General features: G+C 37.4%; 1 protein-coding gene across 4 annotated transcripts in view; it reads left to right on the forward strand.

Moving 5' to 3' along the window:
• The window catches only part of CTNNA3 (catenin alpha 3), a 1,846,283-nt gene that overhangs the window by 232,193 nt on the left and 1,598,313 nt on the right, over window positions 1-15,777 (forward strand). For all 4 annotated transcript variants that reach the window (XM_077946706.1, XM_077946707.1, XM_028827066.2 and 1 more), the window contains one exon: window positions 12,169-12,288. In XM_077946706.1, the coding sequence (XP_077802832.1) occupies window positions 12,169-12,288 (120 nt within the window). The remainder of the gene's footprint in view (window positions 1-12,168; window positions 12,289-15,777) is intronic.

Genomic DNA, 15,777 nt, shown 5'->3' on the forward strand with positions numbered 1-15,777 from the left:
TTTTTTTTTTTTTTTTTTTTTTTTTTTTTTTTTTTTTGCCCTCCTGACACTTACACAAGTTCCTGCTACATTTTCTGTTTTTGTTCTTTATTTCCTAGCATTAAAGAATTCCTCTGAGCTCACAATTTTTTTTAAGTGGTCTTACTCTTATTTTCCTTCTTATGAGTTTTCCTACATAACAGATTTTTTTCAACCCTGTTGAAGTATATTTCGAGTATAATCCCGAATAACTGGGGTTACAGGTGTACACCACCATGCCAAGCTAATTTCTGTACTTTTTGTAAAGACAGGGTTTTGCCATGTTGGCCAGACTGGTCTCAAACTTATTTTCCTTCTTATGACTTTTCCTACATACCAGATTTTTTTCAACCCTTTTGAAGTATATTTCCTTTTAGATGTCAGATAAATGAGATGTTACTCTCTTTTAATAGCATGTATCTATATAAATTTCCCGATTTTGTAAAGCTTTCTTATTTCTATTAAATTATACTCTCTCCACTGAGACTGCCACAGGAGAAGCAATTACAATAGAACATTTCCAAGGACATAGTCTGAGACTACCAACTAGTGTAAACATGGGTCACTGAGCAACCCGGAAACGGACAAGTACTGCCAAATTAAATAATCAAGGATTCCTGACATGGCACTTTTAAATGTGTCTAGTTCCTTAAGGAAATGTGTGTGTTCTTTTGGGGAAAACAGGTCCAAATGAAAGGTAATAGGGGACACAGGGAAAAAAAATGCTGATATTTCAGTATTTCATCAATTGTAGAAACTTGGAAAGGTATTTTGGCTCTATTGTTACCATTGTTTATAAATTTTTTATAGGAATTTAAGTTAAAATGTTTCTCTCTTTGATACTGTTCAAGTGTTTCAAGCTTTTCTGTGCTATTTGTTCTTCTTAGGATTCCACATCTTGTTTTATTGGCATCTGTATTTTTTTTTTTTTTTGAGACAGAGATTTGTTCTTTTTGCACAGCTGGAGGGCAATGGTGCAGTCTCAGCTCACTGCAACTTCCGCCTCCCAGGTTCAAGCAATTCTCCTGCCTCAGCCTCCCAAGTAGCTGGGACTACAGGCATGCACCACCATGCCAGGCTAATTTTTGTATTTTTAGTAAAACCAGGGTTTTGCCATGTTGGCCAGGCTGGTCTCAAACTCCTGACCTCAGGTGATCTGCCCACCTTGGCTTCCCAAAGTGCTGGGATTACAAGTGTGAGCCACCGTGCCCCGCCTGGCATCTGGATTTCTAAGGGTCAATTTTATTTGGAAGAAAATAGGTTTGGATGGCTTCTGCTTACTGGGTCACGACATTATGGGGAGAAAACATGGCTTTTGGCAGCATGGAGACCTTGCTTGGATCCCACCTGTGTTGTTGATTAGCCAGGTAATTTTGGGAAAGTTAAAAATCTGTGAGCTTTGGTTTCTTCTTCTGAGTTATGGGGAGAATATAACTTATTCTGAATACCTTGAAAGGGTCTTGTGAAGACTGAATGATATTTGACATGAATTACTTGGCAAGAACTGGTATGAGTTCTCTTTCACCTTCTTTTCCTGTTCCATCTTTCTCCACTGTGGTATCTTGCTCCCACTTTTTGGCCCTTGGAGTGAAATGTACTTATTCCTAAAAATGAAGGGAAATTTGACTGTTGAGTTGAACTAACTTTTCTTTTTCCATTTATCATACCATAGTCAGGTTTCATTTGTTTTGGGAATGTTGATCCCTTTGGATTAGGTAATAGACCAACATCTTACAAGAAATGGCTCCAGAATTTAACAACTTTTGTCAAATGTATATTTAACATTTGTCACATAATTTTATAAAGCATTTGTGGACAAACAATAATTCTGACTGTGATGAATATTTATTTTGACAGAAAAATCACACTACCATATTGGCAGCTGAGACTTTTTGAGGCCACCCTCTATTTAAAAGGCAGATATGTACCAACAAAAAGAGTTTCTAAAGCCTTTTATTATTGAACATATCAGCAGCCGATAAAGGGAAAATTACTGTATAATTAAGAGCTGTTAGGAGCTATGTATATTTTGTGAAAGATCTTAGGCAAAATACGTAAAAGCATATTAAGATGTAAAGAAAAAGAGCAAGTCGAGACTGGTATTTAAGATGTGTATTAGTCTGTTTTCACGCTGCTGATAAAGACATACTTGATACTGGGCAATTTACTAAAGAAAGAGGTTTAATGGACTTACAGTTCCATATGGCTGGGGAGGCCTCACAATCATGGCAGAAGGCAAGGAGGAGCAAGTCATATCTTACGTGTATGGCGGCAGGCAAAGAGAGAGCTCGTTCAGGGAAACTCCTGTTTTTAAAACCATCAGATCTCATGAGATTCATTCACTATCACAAGAACAGTGCAGGAAAGACCTGGTCCCTTAATTCTATTACCTCCCACCCAGTTCCTCCCATGACATGTGAGAACTGGGGGAATTACAATTCAAGATGAGATTTGGGTGGGGACACAACCAAACTATATCATTCTGCCCCCAGCCCCTCCCAAATCTCATGTCCTCACATTTCAAAACTAATCATGCCTTCTTAACATTCCCCCAAAGTCTTAATTCATTTCAGCATTAACTCAGAAGTCCGCAGTTCAACGTCTCGTCTAAGACAAGGCAAGTCCCTTCTGCATATGAGCCTGTAAAATCAACAGCAAGTTAGTTACTTCCTAGATACGATTGTAGCAGGACGAGCCACAGACAAAACTCCTCAGACACTGAGTTAAAGAAGGGGTTTATTTGGCTGGGGGCATCGGCAAGACTCCTGTCTCAAGAGCTGAGCTCCCCAATTGAGCAATTCCTGTCCCTTTTAAGGGCTCACAACTCTAAGGGGGTGCGTGTGAGGGGGTCATGATTGAGCAAGCAGGGGGTACATGACTGGGGGCTGCATGCACTGGTAATTAGATCAGAACAAAACAGGATAGGGATTTTCACAGTGCATTTCTATATAATGTCTGTAATCTATAGATAACATAACTGATTAGGTCAGGGGTCGATCTTTAACTACCAGGCCCAGGGTGTGGCACTGGGCTGTCTCCCTGTGGATTTCGTTTCCTTTTAGTTTTTACTTCTTTCTTTGAAGGCAGAAATTGGGCATAAGACGATATGAGGGGTGGTCTCCTCCCTTACAATGAGGGTACAGGCATTGGGTAAATACAACTGTTACAAATGGGATAAATTGGTCAAAACAAAGGCGCTACAGGCCCCATGCAAGTCCACAATCCATCAGGGCAGTCAAATCTTAAAGCTCCAAAATGATCTCCTTTGACTCCATGTCTCACATCCAGATCACGCTGGTGCAAGAGGTGGGTTCCCATGGTCTTGGGCAGCTCTCCCCCTGTGGCTTTGCAGGGTACAGCCTTCCTCCTGGCTGCGTTCATGGGTTGCCATTGAGTGTCTGTGGCTTTTCCAGGCGCACTGTGCAAGCTGTCAGTGGAGCTATCATTCTGGGGTGGGTCTGGAGGACAGTGGCCCTCTTCTCACAGCTCCACTAGGTGGTGCCCCAGTAGGTACTCTGCGTTGGGCCTCCAACCCCACATTTTCCTTCCATACCTCCTAACAGAGGTTCTCCATGAGAGCCCTGCCCCTGCAGCAAACTTCTACCTGGACATCCAAGCATTTCCATAAATCCTCTGAAATCTAGACAGAGGTTCCCAAACCTCAATTCTTGACTTCTGTGCACTTACAGGCTCAGCACCACATGGAAGCTGGCAAGGCTTCAGAAGTTGCCTTCTGAAGCCACGGCCTGAGCTTAACATTGGCCCCTTTCAGCCATGGCTGGAACCCTGGGACAAAGGGCTCAAGTCCCTAGGCTTCACACAGCACGGGGACCTTGGGCTTGGCCCAGGAAACTGCTTTTTCCTCTTAGGCTTCCTGGCCTGTGATGGGAGGGGCTGCTGTGAAGGCCTCTGACATGCCCTGGAGACATTTTCCCCATTGTCTTGGGGATTAACATTTGGCTCCTCATTACTTATGCAAATTTCTGCAGCTGGCTTGAATTTTTCCTCAGAAAATGTGATTTTCTTTTCTATCACATTGTCAGGTTGCAAATTTTCCAAACTTTATGCTCTGCTTCCCTTATAAAACTGAATACCTTTAACAGTACCCAAGTCACCTCTTGAATGCTTTGCTGCTTAGAAGTTTCTTAAACCAGATACTGTAAATCATTGCTCTCAAGTTCAAAGTTCCACAAATCTCTAGGGCAGGGGCAAAATGCCACCAGTCTCTTTGCTAAAACATAACAAGAGTCACCTTTGCTCCAGTTCCCAACAAGTTCCTCATTTCCTGCTGAGACCACCTCAGCCTGGGCTTTATTGCCCATATGTATATCAGCATTTTGGGCAAAGTCATTCAACAAGTCTCTAGGAAGTTCCAAACCTTCCCACATTTTCATGTCTTCTTCTGAGCCCTCCAAAATGTTCCAACCCCTGCCTGTTACCCAGTTCCCAAGTTGCTTCCATATTTTCAGGTATCTACAGCAGTACCCCACTCTACTGGTACCAATTTACTGTATTAGTCTGTTTTCATGCTGCTGATAAAGACATACCTGAGACTGGGAAATTTACAAGAGAAAGAGGTTTAATGGATTTACAGTTCCACCTTGCTGGGGAGGCTGCACAATCCCGGTGGAAGGCAAGGAGGAGCAAGTCGCATCTGATGTGAATGATGGCAGTCAATGAGAGAGCTTATGTAGGGAAACTCCCGTTTTTAAAACCATCAGATCTCGTGACACTCATTTGCTATCAGGAGAACAGTGCAGGAAAGACCCGCCCCCATAATTCAATCACCTCCCACCGGGTTCCTCCCATGACATGTGGGAATTGTGGGAGTCATAATTCAAGATGAGATTTGTGTGGGAACACAGCCAAACCACATCAAGATATAAGAGGAGAAATAAGAAATAGAGACAAATATGGCACACTTGCTTTTGATTTGTCATGAATTTCCTATTGGAAATTTTAGGGAAGAAGAAAATTTTTTTCAAACATATATATATTTTAAATTTTATTTTTAATTAATATGGATACATAATAGTTGTACTTATTTATGGGGTACATGTGATATTTTGATAAAAGCATATAATGTGTAATGATAAAATCAGGGTAATTGGAATATCCATCATCTCAAGCATTTATCATTTCTTTGTGTTAGGAACATTCTGATTCCACTCTTTTAGTTACTTTGAAATATGTGATAAATTATTGTTAACTATGGTCTTTATATTGTGCTACCAAACACCAGATTTTTTTTCCATCTAACTTTATTTTTATATCCATTAACTATCCATTCTATATCCCCCTATTTTGACAAGTAAAAATTATATACATTTATAGTATATAACATGATGTTTTAATATATGTATACATCCTGGAATGACTAGCTCAAGCTATTTAACATATATGCATTACCTTTTATACTTATCAATTTTTTGGTAGTGAGAACACTTAAATTTACTCTAGCAATTTTCATATATATAATTTATTGGTATTAACTGTAGTCACCATGATGTACAATAGATCTCTTGAGATTATTCCTCCTGTTTAATTGAAATTTTATGACCTTTGACAATACAAATTTAAACCATGTAAAATTTTTATTTTTAAAGAAAGAATCAGCACCTTTCCAGTTATCTCTGATTTGATTAATTAATTAATCACCTCAGCAAATCATTATTTTTGTGTGCTTACTTTGTGGCAGTCACCATCACTCTAGTATGTGCTAGGGATTAAAATTTCTAAAAATACCATAATGATCCTGCTCTCCTGGAATTTACAGACTAGATAAAAAGTAAATTAACAATATGTTATTATGGTAGAGGTTGGTACAAAGTGTTATGGAGGTGGGAATTGTATTAAGAGAGGGTATGTTGAATGAATACTATGTGGCTGAGTTTGGAGAGTTGACTAGAGAAAGAAGGTAGTGGGGCAGAGGGCGTTTTACCTGCAGAGGAGGATGTATGCTGAAAGACTTGTAATAGTCCTGAATGGCTGAGATGAAGGGTAAACTGTGTGGGAGGAACAAGAGTTGAAGATGGAAAGGTAGGCACAGACCCAATTTGAAAGGTCTATGTGCTAAGTTGCAAAGTTTGAACTATAGTCTGAAAGCTAAGGGGAAACCATTAAAGAATTTTAAGCAGGGTAATGATGAGGGGACTTCACAAAGTTCATAGAAAAATGGAATTAAAAGAAAAAAATAAAAAATATGAACTTTGTTTCTCATCGTAAGCTCCATCAAGTTGAAGACACTTTTGTAAATAATGATACTAGCCACTTAGTTCATCCCTGAAGAACTGAATGTCCTGGAATTTAACTGTGCCAATGCAGTCTTTTTTACATTATTAACTGAAGAAATATGAATGCCCTTTAAATATTTTTTGAGATTTGGAAACAAAAAGAAGTCAGAAGGAGCCAAACCAGGACTGTAAGGTGGATACCTCATGATTTTATATTGAAACTTAAATGATTGCCTTTGTTTGATGAGAGGAATGAGCAGAATGAGCAGGAGCTTTGTGGTGGAGAAGGACTCTGGTGAAGCTTTCCCGGTGTTTTTCTGCTAAAGTTTTGGCTAGCTTTCTCAAATAAACAGATACTATCACAATAAACAGATACTATCATTCCGTGGTCTTCCAGATAATCAACAAGCAAAATTCTTTGAGCATCTTAAAAAATGATTGCCATGATCTTTGGTCTCTTGACTGGCTTGCTTTTGCATTGACAGGGCCACTTCCACCTTTTGGTAGGTATTGCTTTGATTGTGCTCAGTCTTCAGGATCATACTGGTAAATCCACGTTCGTCTTTTGTTACATTTCTCAAAAGGAATACTTAAAGAGCTTGATGAAATTAAAATTGTTAAAATATTTCAGTGAAAACTCTGGTCTTATCTGCAACTGATCTGTGTGCAACAATTTAGGCATTCATCCAGGCGAAATTTGCTCAACTTAAAATTTTCAGTCAGAGTTGTATAAGCTGAACCAGTACAGATGTCTATAATGTTGGCTATTGCTTCTGGTGGTAATTGTTTGTCCTCTTCAATTAGGGCATAAACAAGATTAAGTTTTTCCTTACAAATTGATGTGGATGGTCTGCTGCTGTGGGTTTTGTCTTCAACATCATCTTGACCCTTCTCAAAATGGGTTATCCATTTGTAAACTGCTGATTTCTTTGGGGGCATTGCCCATAAACCTTTTTTTTTTTGACGTGGTCTTGTTCTGTCACCCAGGCTGGAGTGCAGTGGTGCGATCTCGGCTCACTGCAACCACTGTCTCCTGGGCTCAAGCAATTCTCTTGCCTCAGTCTCCCAAGTAACTGGGATTACAGGCGCATGCCACCATACCCGGCTAATTTTTGTATTTTTAATAGAGATGGGATTTCACCATGTTGGCCAGGCTGGTCTCGAACTCCTGACCTCAAGTGATCTGTCAGCCTTGGCCTTCCAAAGTACTGGGATTACAGGCATGAGCCACTGCGCCTGGCCAAACTTTTCATAAAGCATCAATGATTTCGTCATTTTTCCAACCATGCCTCACCATAAATTTGATGTTTCTCACAGTGTCAAGCCCAGTGCTTTGCACAGTGATGCTGTTCTAGAAACAATTATTGAATGACCCTTTTGTTCAGTCCTTGTTCACTACTGAAAGGTGTCATGAGCTTAATGACAATGGTCTTTTCAATTTTATGGAACTTGTAAGTTTATAAAGCAGTAACCTATAAAGCTAGATTGCAAAACCTGTTAGGGTAAGAGTTGTTTCTCTTTTGTTTTCCTCTGTTTCTTACATGTCTGGTATGTTGCTCATTGAGAAATGTTTGTTGAATGAATGTCTTTTATTTTTCCTCAACTGATTTCACAACAACTGAATGAAGTAGGCAGGCAAAGACAGTTTGTCCTGTGTTATAGATAACACAATCAAAATTGAAATAGTAATAACTTGTCCAAAGTGATGCAGTTTTAAAATGGCATAGCAAGGACTTGAACCTCAGACCTCAAGACCAGTGTGCCTTCACCTACATAGAACTGTTTCTAATTTAGATCTCAAGCCCAGTTTTGCCCTATGTTCTTAACTTTTATAATCATTCCTTACAGCCAAAAAAAAAAAAAAAATCATTTGAGGTATGTGTGTGAGCTTTAATTTTCTGCTTCAGTTGTAAACTTCCTTTTAACGAGTGGTATTATCATCTTGTAAGTTCATTTGGAAAATATGTATGAAAGTCAATGGATTAAGTTCAGAAACATTAAGTAATTTCTTTCTCTGTAATACTTTATTTTTGATTGTTCTGTGGTTGCCATATTTAAGTAAGGTAGATTAGCCATTTCTTATGCTTAAAACAATTTCTTTTTACTCTAAGTATTAATATTTATAGAGGATCAATATATTATTTCTTTGACTATTGTTTCCTTTTGCTTTAGTCTCTAGAAACTTTTGGCATTGTTTCAAACAGACAATTTAGGGACACTAAGATCACACTTGGTGATATAATGCTTTCCATCAGGCACTTCTTGGATACCCTTTTGTACACATATTGCTGCGAGTATGGGATTTCTTTTCATGCTACGGGTAGCATCCAGCACCTTGTATAAATGCATGAAATACTAAATAAGAAAAAAATGATGACTGTGGAGCTAGCTCTTGTTTTGGAGCAATGCTACTTGATGTTTTTAAATTACGGGAATTAGTAGGCTGCTGGAGCTTTAGAGTTATTTGAATCAATCGATCTGATTACGAAAGGAAGCCAGGGCGTTGGCATTGAGGGCGAGGAAAACTTTGTTTGCCAGAGCCTTGGCTGCATTTTTTTTTCCTGCTGTTTCAGCCTATTTCTTCGTATCTTTCTCAAATTACTCCATGAATCTACATAATTTACATGAACTCATTGGATGCATAATTTGTATAGAACATTGGCTTAGATTTATTTATATATGTATTGTCAGAAAAAAGGAGAAAAAAATGTATCTGGGAAAAGGGACTGCTGAGACAAAGTAGACATTTCCCTGTTGCCTTTTCTATGCTTCTCTTTCTTGCAAAACAATTTGTCAGCTATTTTAATGTGAGATGAACAATTATAGTTTCTGCTGTTTTATTTGATGGGTTACTATTATTATTTCTGAGCAGAAATAATTTGATGAGAAAACACACTCTGGGAGTGTTGACAGTGCTTACTTTCCCAGTAAGTGTTGGGTTTAGGGATATTGTTTTTCTCCACCCATTCTTATCTTGTATGTCCAAGGTTTGTTTTGGGTTTAGTCTAATTCACTGAGCTTTTTAAAGTTTGAGTTTGGTTTATAATGAGTTTAAAAAAAGCACACAGGAAAAATTCAAGGTTCAACAAATTATTCTGGGGTTTTTGGCTCATTTTAAATTCCCACTCAAAACTTTGAATAAGTAAAATCCAGGAGTATTAAAAATCTCTTGAATTAATTGTGCTTCCTTTCCCCAACTTGTCTCCAACCGGGAGATCATTTATTTGGAGAAATAATCAATATAAAAAAATTATCATGTACTGAACAAATATAGAAAATCTTGGAGGTTTGTTTCAATGATTAACCATTGTGGCCTGTTAAAAAAAAATGTTCAAGTCAAGTGAATGCTCTTTAAAATCTAGGCCTCAACCTAAGTTTTATCTTCCGTACTTCAGCATCATTTGCAAAGTAAGATTATTGCTTTCACTCTTTAGCATCTTTAAGTGTAAATGTGTGCAGGTGGGGATGGGGTGTGTTCAATAGGGAGCTAAGCCAGAGCTACACCACAGGTTTCATATGACCTCTCCTTGACAATTAATTGCTTTTGTAAGCAAAAAAACTGCTTAAATGAATGAAATTATCATGGTTTTACAGTATTTTGAACTCTTTATTATCAATAAATGGAGGATGTAATTCCTGATAACGAAAGTTCAAGCTGAACTCTCCATATTATACAAACTCCGACCTTTAGTTAAAATATTCTTGTGATGATGTATTGTTACTGGATTTTCTCCATTACTTCTTTGGCCATGGGCATATTACTGGGAAGTGTTGGTTTTTTGTGTTTTTTGAGCACTCTTTACAAGTGTGTTTGCTCTAAAGTTCCCATTTGGAGCTGTATAATGTTCACAGAGATAAATATGAAGAAGAAATATTTAAGAAGTAGAGCTAATATTTCTTAGGGAAGACAAAGTGCGGGGGCTAAAACATGCTTTAGAGTTAAATGGATTTGTCAGTGAAATAGCTTGTATTATTTAAATCATAGATAAAATTACTTAAATTTTTTAGAATCTTAAATAAGGTTTTATTTTGATTTGAACATAGTGAGAATGAACCAAGAAATGGGCAAGGCATAGAAATGATTATACAATACGATAAATATTTCATATAAAGGTCATTAAAATTACGTTAAAAGAAATTTGTTTATTGTTATAAGTGGGGAAAATGAACTGATTTTGGCTGTGTTTGAAGTGTTGGGTAGAATTGGTTTCCATGTGAGACTCTTAAAAGACTTCCTGTCCTTTGGGGCCCAATTCAAATTCTCTTACGTCTTCTATGTGGTCTGAGTCCCTCAGTCAATATCAGTGAGTTTTCTGAGTTTTCACCAATGTTACCTTTATCTCTTTTTTTTGCATTCTCTTTACTACCTTGCCTGTGTTAGAGTTAAGGATAGAGTAGAAAGAACATGAACGTTGTAATAGAAACCCAGTTCAATCAAACTTTCTGAAACCCAGTTTACTCAATTGTAGAATGAGAAGAGAAATAGGAACTCCTGTGGTTCTTGTGAAGATTCAATTGGAAAGCATAAAGTACCTGGGGCTGAGCAGGCACTCAGTAAGTGTCAGTGTCCATCTCATTTCCGAATTTCATGTCTAGTTTCTCCAATGGTCTAAGTTCCTTCAGGGCAGGAAATGTCTTTTATATTCATAGTGCCTTGTGCATATAGGTTCTAAATGATTATTTGTTGAATTTAATTTAATGTCCTGTCATGGAATCTTAGCACTGTTATTTCCCGTTTCTTTTCCCTCTGTCACCTTGGATTGAGATAAACATGTTACTTTCTTGATATTAGGGATTTAATTCAGTAGAATGCCATTTTAATATGATTTATTTCATAGAGTTTGATATAGGAAGGGTCAAATAATTTCCCTGGAAACTTAATTATATTCTATAAAATCTTATTAGCCTGTCTCATGGCATATAGTCACAGTGGAGTTCTGGTGTGTTTAAGATGGTCAAGTCTCTATCTGGAGAAATCTGTCTAATGGCACAGAGTGAGAATATGGGAAATAAATGACATAAAGAGAGAGCAAATGCAAATGTCTTGCAAATTACATTACTTGACATTTTCAGTCACTAACCCTCCAAAGTATGTTCTAATTTACTAAAATAAACCAAGAATCCAATTTCTTGTGAGCTTCCTTTGCTTAATTAATTATTAGTAGCAGACAGCATTCTGTAGTTTGTTGCAATTTTTCACCTTTGTATTTATCTAGTACCTGATTTAAAAAGAATGGGAGCATTCTGATTCAGCAGAACTGATCAGAACTCTCTTTCTGCTCATAGCTCATCTGTGTTATAGAGCAGAAATGAAAAAATGTTTGCTGAACATGCCACATATGCTTTGATCATCAAAATGTTAAGTTTTCCTTCCTTCTCAAAATACAAGCTCTGAGAGATCTTCCTTGCTGAAGTTTGTTGGGTAACCTATTCTGCATAGATATTATTATAGAGGCAAGCCAGATCCCATGCCATTATAGCAAAATATCATGTAAGCAACTACATTTTCATAAATTTGTTTGTTTCTATGATTGAAATGTGAGCACTCTTTAATGCTTCCTTATTATGATTTGAAATTATACATTCACTGTGCTTTTTAAAAAATTTAAAAGCAGAAGTGTATCTTAAAAGATGAACTTTCTTTTTTATTTTTTTAAACGAAGTATGCTTTTTTGTTAGAATGAAGACTAAACAGGCTTCTCATGCATGCAATAATGTTGATTATACTTAGAATACGGTTTATAACTCTTTGTGTGTCCCTAATTATTTCATTGGAAGATAATTAGCTAGCATTTGTTATCACTGTATTATGAATGGGAGAAACTGAGGCTCATTATCGACTCTTTGTGTTAGCAAGTTGAGAATTTGAGAACAATCTGCTGCTATCCTAATGATCTGCTTTTGTTTTCAATTTCAGTTTCAAAGGACATTTGAGTCTCTCAAAAATGTTGCCAACAAATCCGACCTCCAGAAAACCTACCAGAAGCTTGGGAAGGAGCTGGAAAATTTGGATTATTTAGCCTTCAAACGTCAGCAGGTAGGGGTCAGAACTCTCCTTGGTGGAGGAGATGAACACTTTAGGCTTCCTGCCATCCTGCCTGTCACAGGTGCAGGTGGGTCTGAGGAAACTTATCTTCTAATGGTTAGAGCAGAAACAGGTTGTGTTGTGCTGATCTGCTGTGTTCATATGGCTTCCCACAGTGTTCAATGTGGTCCTTGCTTTTAGATGTGTACTTTAGGGGTTTCCACATGTGTCCTTATACCTCGCTTAAAAAAAATTCCTGCTGGTTTGTGAAAATCCAGCTACCCTTTGACTAGGGACGCTTCAGCGGCATAAAGGAAATCTCTATAATGGCTTGGCCAGTTGGCTTTTATATTTGACCTGGGGAGAAAAATCACCTTAAGACCAGGATAAGGTTGTGGGTGTACATGCAATATTAAGGAAAATAGTCATAAATATGCCAAAATATGAATCGATCTTTAGTTTTGTTTGACCTTTGAAGATGAGTAATTTGCTAAGTGTGGAAGATAGAAGGAAAATTTGCTTTTCAAATGCACGGTTTTTATTGCCTCCTTTTGTAGGCCCCAAGATAAATAGAGAGCTGAAATAAACTTTTATAGGGTTTGTTTTAGAATTTGTACTTTATAACCGAATATTCATCATGATTAAATGCTGTGTGTTTTGTAGACACTAGCACAGTAGCTCGCTACTCTTCCTAGACTGGATCTGCTCCAGTTTCTTCACAGCCACTAGGTGTCAGCATTGTCAAGCTTTTACTTCCACCAAAGGTTTATTCTGATCAGAATAGGCAGTTAGACGTTTAAATGAGGTTGCATGAAATTGGGGAATGTGCTCCATGATGGATAGCGTCTAGAAAAATGACTAAATGTCTGACTTGCATGGCCAGGCATCGAGTCGATCACTTGAGAGACTTTCCTCTTAGCGTAGCAAAGGGCGTGGCATTCTTGCCATTGCCTAATTCACAAGCTTTGGATCCTTTTGGATGAAGGTTTTCAACGCGGAACTTTCTATACTTAGTTAAATCTCATGAAGTCAACATGATATGGTCTAGAATTATTGGGCCAAAAAGAGAATTGTGTTCTAGGTATTGCTCTATCACAGATGTTACATGGACATTTAACCTTTCTATGGTCCTGTTTTCCTAGGGGTTATATTTATTTTATAGAATGTTCCAGGACAAATACATTACTTTTGCACATACATTAATTTACATGAAAAAGGATACAATGTCCATTTAAATTTTGTTTTTTTTAAAAAATTAATGAGGTTCTAGGTATTAGCACTTGATGGTTACTGAGTGCTACTACAACAAACCCCCAGAGGATGCTGCTTAGCATTCACACCAGAGTCACTCCTCTGGCCTATGCAACTTTTAGTACAGTTTTGTTTCCGAAACCTTCCACGGAGGGGTCTTTGAGCTGGCAGACAGTAGTCACTGTACTCTTCTGTTATCCTTTCTCATTAACACATTTTCAGTGATTGGATTCTTTTACTAGCTAATTGTGAATTTGGAAGAAGGTAAATACCTCAAGGGCAGAAGGGTAGAACTCTGGGAGAATGGCATTGAGGATAGGTGGGTAAATTATATGTGCGTAAAGAAAAGATGAGCATATGGAGTGTGTGTATATATATATGCATATATAAATCATCTATACTATTTATTAAATGAAACGCATATGCCACGTGGTATGATTTAAACATTTATGAATGAAATCTTTAAATGCTTATAACAATACAGTGAGCTGGCTTTTATTAGCACCATTTTACAGATGAGAAAACTGTTAAGGAAGTTAAGTAACATGCCTAAGGTCATGGAGCTAATAAGGCATGAAACTGGGCTTCAAATCTAAATCAAGTCTGACTTCAAACCTGGAGTGTTATGTCTTCTTGATGGGCAGGGTCAAAGGGTCAGAACATCAGCTCTTCTCTAGCTTGGTGGGATTTGTCTTTTATCTCTCATTCTATTCCTTTGAAGCTCCAAAACCTGATTAAGCACACACCAGAAAGTGTTTTTCTTCTAATAGAAAAGATTCAGGTCTCTGTAAAATTGCCAATTTAGCAAGAAAGTTTCCTCTTTATAAGACAGTATTCTTTGTGTTAGAGAATTAGTCATGGTTTGTTCCCTGGTCCAACCGTATTTATCATTCCGCATTGGGACAGAACATAAGCTCCATAAGGACAGGGCCTCGTCTGTCACATTTAATGCTGTATCCTCTCCAGTGCTCACAACAGTATCTGACTCATGGCAAATCCTCAGTAAATATTATTGGTGGTGGTGTTGCTATGAACAAAGAACCATGCCAAAAGATTTGACCTCAGATTATAGGCAATTAAAATCAATGTGTTTTGCTACATTTTTAAAATTCAAAAGAGCATAAGCCTTTCGCTTCCTGGATACCACGGGCTGAGAGATTGTCCCTTGCCCCTATGTATTATTGAGGTTTTCTCCTAACACATTTTATTCTTCTATCCATTTTTTAAAAGAAACACAAAATGCCAGTGTTAACTCTGAATTATGGATTTCCAATGAATTGACTATAATTATTTTATTGGAGTCATCCATTAGGTTTTATTTTCTGTCCCCTTCTATGATATTTTTAACATTTTTGAGAGATTTTTGAGAGATTTCTTTCTCGGCACAAGATAGACTACTGGAGTACTTTGCTCCGTTCTCTCACCTCTGTTTTTCTGAGGTTACTGTGTTTTCTTTCCTAGGTATGAACTTAGCATTTATTTATTTAAAAGAGGAGTGCCGGTGCATCAGCTATTCCTTGGGTACAAGCATCTCTACATTTTCCTACTTTCAGAAAGACTAATGTTGAAATAGCTTTGATTGGAAAAGGTGAGAGAGGAGGTTGTGATACGTGAGGTGGTGGATTTACCGGGAGGAGTCAGCCTGAAGTAAACAGATGACAAAGCAGGATTAACTGGAGAATCTAGACACTCTTTTGGTTCTTACTATCAAAAGGCAGGTACAGTCTTGGAGTTTATCTGCTTGAACTTCTTGGTTTTCATCCTTCTAGTTGGTGTGACATAGGAATGGTAATAGCAAGTTCCAGTTATTACATTGATCCCAGATTTATGTATTAATTTGAGTGCTTATAAATCAAGAGCTTTCTTTAGAGCTTTCATTTTGTGGAGTAAAACAAAATAAGGTTTGATAATGTGGACTCGAATGTAATTCATTCCTCTCTTTATCTACCCTTAAAACTTATAATAACATTATAAAACACATCCATTTCCAGAGGCTTCTGAAGTCTTTTGATATAAAATAAAGTTGACATTATTGAGTTGAATATTATATAGACTAAAGCACATTTACACATTGATACAAAAATAAGTAAAATTAAATTATTGCACTTCAGACCTACATGCATGTTGAAACACATCACATATCTGATTCTTGTCTCTCTCATCCCGGCATGCTATTCTTGCCTTCTGACCTGTCCACAAGGTTTATATAACTTGGTATTTAGAATATACAGCCCCTTTGATTTTATGTAC

The sequence above is a fragment of the Macaca mulatta genome, chromosome 9 (assembly GCF_049350105.2).
Source record: "Macaca mulatta isolate MMU2019108-1 chromosome 9, T2T-MMU8v2.0, whole genome shotgun sequence".
Taxonomy (NCBI): Eukaryota; Metazoa; Chordata; class Mammalia; order Primates; family Cercopithecidae; genus Macaca; species Macaca mulatta.